Below are 2893 nucleotides of genomic sequence, written 5' to 3'. Positions count from 1 at the left end.
TTTTTATAAGAGAAAACATTATTTCAAAATGTTAAACAAATGATGTGTCATCACACAGAGCATACAATCTAGCTTCATAAAGTCTTATATACATAATGTTTATAATGAATAACACTTACTTGTTATATGTCTAAATTAATTCTTTAATAGATTGAATTAGAAAAACTTATTGGAACTTACAAATTTGTTAAAATGAATGAATTCATACTTTGCATAAAAAACAAGGACAAATAGATTATAAAATAATTTAGAAACTATTAGGTTGATTTACTAATATATCATTTTCTTATGTTTATATCTTTTCATGTAAATTTGTGTTGAGAATGCAATAAGTAATTTGTAATCTTATTGAAAATCTTCAAAAATATTAGTGGTTGTCTTTGTCCTTGTCCTAATCTAAATTTCCTAACAAAAATGTTTTTTTTTATAGTATGTATAAGTATTAAATGATAACTTCCTTTTTTTTTAATAAAGAAATACAATTATTTTTAATCGAGTTTCTTCTATAAAAATATAATAATACTTTCGGTCACAACTCATATTTAAGTCAAAAATTAAATTCAAGTTACTGATCAAAGAACATAATTATTGAATCACTTATACTAATAACTTTTGTATTAATTGAAATAAAAGAAAAAATATTTTTAATTCCTCTAAAACTTTTGACATGTGGTTTGGTCAAAGTTTTTTTTTAAAACTTTTTTAATTTTTTAATTTAAAAATACATCTTTTTAAATTTTTAATATAAATTAAATAATATTAAAAATAATTATAAAGTGTTATCTAAATTACTAAAAGAACGAAAATGGAAGAATTGTTTTTTAAGTAATTAAAAAAATCATATTTTAATTTTTTTAAAAAAAAATATAATGTATTTTGTGGAGGTATGTAGAGAAGGGGAAAGGAAAATAAGATAGGAAATTGATTTAGGGGTTTTGAGAGAAAAGAACAAGAGAAGAGGGGGAGGGAAAGGGAAAGGGAAAGGGAGGGAAAAAGTCGTAGTTGTAATAATAAAAATTATATAAGAGAAAAAGCGAAAGAGGAGGAGAAGGAAGAAGAAGAAGAAGAAGAAGATGTAATAGTAGTAAGTAAGAAAGACGAAAGAGAAGAGAAAAGTGAGAAATAAGATGGGGAGTCTAATGTACCAAGTGATATCCTCGGTAGCACTGTTGACGCTGGGAGTGTACCACCTGGTAAACAGCACCCGCATGTACCTGAAAACGCCACACACGTACGTGGCCAAACCCTTCCACCCATTCCCATTCTACCCTCGCCGCCTCCCGCTCTACCTCGCCCTCCTCTTCCTCACCCTCGCCATCGCCCACCACCTCCTCCTCTCCGCCGACGCCGACCCCCTCGTCAAGGGCGCCACCCCCGTCCACCGCCTCTCCTCCCTCCAGGCCGCCGCCAACCTCTTCCTCTTCCTCATCCTCGCCCTCTCCCTCCTCCTCTCCGACGCCTCCCCCTCCCTTCTCCCTCTCCCCTCCGACCTCTCCTTCGCCCTCGCCGCCGCCCTCTTCCTCCTCCACGCCTCCCGCGCCTCCGCCCGCGCCGCCCTCCAGACCTCCGCCATCGAATCCCACTGCCTAACCATCGACGGCCGCCTCTCCTCCCTCTCCGCCCTCCTCTCCCTCCTCCTCGCCGCCCTCCCCCGCCTCTTCCCCGCCGACGCCGCCCTCGCCGCCGCCTTCTGCCTCCGCGGCCTCTGGGCCCTCCAGACCGGCCTCTCCCTCTACGCCGACGCCTTCATCCCCGACGGCTGCCACCGCCTCCTCGACGTCGCCAGCGGCGTCGAGGGATCCACGCAGTGCGATCTCGACGACTCCAAGCTCCGCGCCGTCGCGATCCTCGATCTCGCGTTTCTCGTCCACGCGATCTTCGTTCTTCTCCTCGTGCTGCTTATATACGCTCTCGTTGCCAGAAGCGTTGGGGTCAGGAGGCTCGGATCCTATGAGCCGCTCCCCACCGTGGCTTCTCCTGCGGACCCAAACCACACTCATATTCAGATGAAGGCTTTGACCGGCACCCAGGCTTGAATCTTTTCACCTCATTAGTTACTTCTTATTTTCTTTATTTATTTTTCATATTTCTCGGCCATTCTTATCTGATCAGAATGTAGGGAACGACTCTGTGAATACAACATAGTATTCCTGTTTTGCCACTCGGATGATTCGTTATCTAGTTCAATTTTGTTTTCTTTTTTTTTTTTTTAATTTCCTAAAAGCCCTTTCGTTTTACCTTTTGGAATCTAGTTTGGAGGGTGGGTAAATGGAAATGATGATCACTGTCGTCGATTTCATCTGAAAATTGAGTGATAATGAATGTAGGGTAGGTCATAGGTGACTGCCTCGCCTTTATGAAAAAGTGAAAGTCTTGTGTGTCTTGTGAGTGTGGACTTTAGTTTTTATATTATTGAGATGGTATTGTCTCAAGATCACATAGCTTTGGATACAAGTTATTTGAAAGTTTCTCCAATGGAAAATATTTTTATTTTCGGTACAGAGACTTTTAAAAGTTCTTTTAAATTTGTATCCAAACAGGCTTAGAGTTTATTTACATACGAGTTATTTGTTTGATGAATTGTTGATTTTACATCTCTGTAAACTAGACTGAGTTGCCTTGGAATTATAATTGCCTGTCTACACTCGCTCCATGATCTTTAACTACCCCTTTCAGATGGGTAAGTGAAGTGAGAGTGAGACTATTGAATTTTCATGGATGCTAAGGTTGGATTAAGGACCTCAAACCAGTCATTTATTGAGCCTAAGGTTCTCTGTGTTGTTTGTTTCGCTTTGGTCTGATGCTGTTTTGGAGGCATGTCTTATTGGCTTGTAATTTACTTGGGTTCTTTCTCTGCAATCTGTACGGGATTAAGGCAATGGCATGATAACAG

The 2893-nt window shown here is 40.0% G+C and overlaps 1 protein-coding gene across 1 annotated transcript; it reads left to right on the top strand.

Moving 5' to 3' along the window:
* Nucleotides 1-944: 944 nt before the first annotated feature.
* On the top strand, nucleotides 945-2161 carry LOC109802314 (plant viral-response family protein (DUF716)). The gene has a single exon (XM_020363625.3). The coding sequence runs from the start codon at nucleotides 1128-1130 to the stop codon at nucleotides 2034-2036; it is 909 nt and encodes a 302-aa protein (XP_020219214.1). The 5' UTR covers nucleotides 945-1127; the 3' UTR covers nucleotides 2037-2161.
* The last annotated feature ends 732 nt before the right edge of the window (nucleotides 2162-2893 follow it).

The sequence above is a fragment of the Cajanus cajan genome, chromosome 4, assembly GCF_000230855.2.
Source record: "Cajanus cajan strain Asha chromosome 4, NIPB_CcT2T_4, whole genome shotgun sequence".
Classification (NCBI taxonomy): domain Eukaryota; kingdom Viridiplantae; phylum Streptophyta; class Magnoliopsida; order Fabales; family Fabaceae; genus Cajanus; species Cajanus cajan.
Note: the sequence above shows the minus strand (reverse complement) of the source record. Positions and strands in the feature narration are given on the sequence as shown.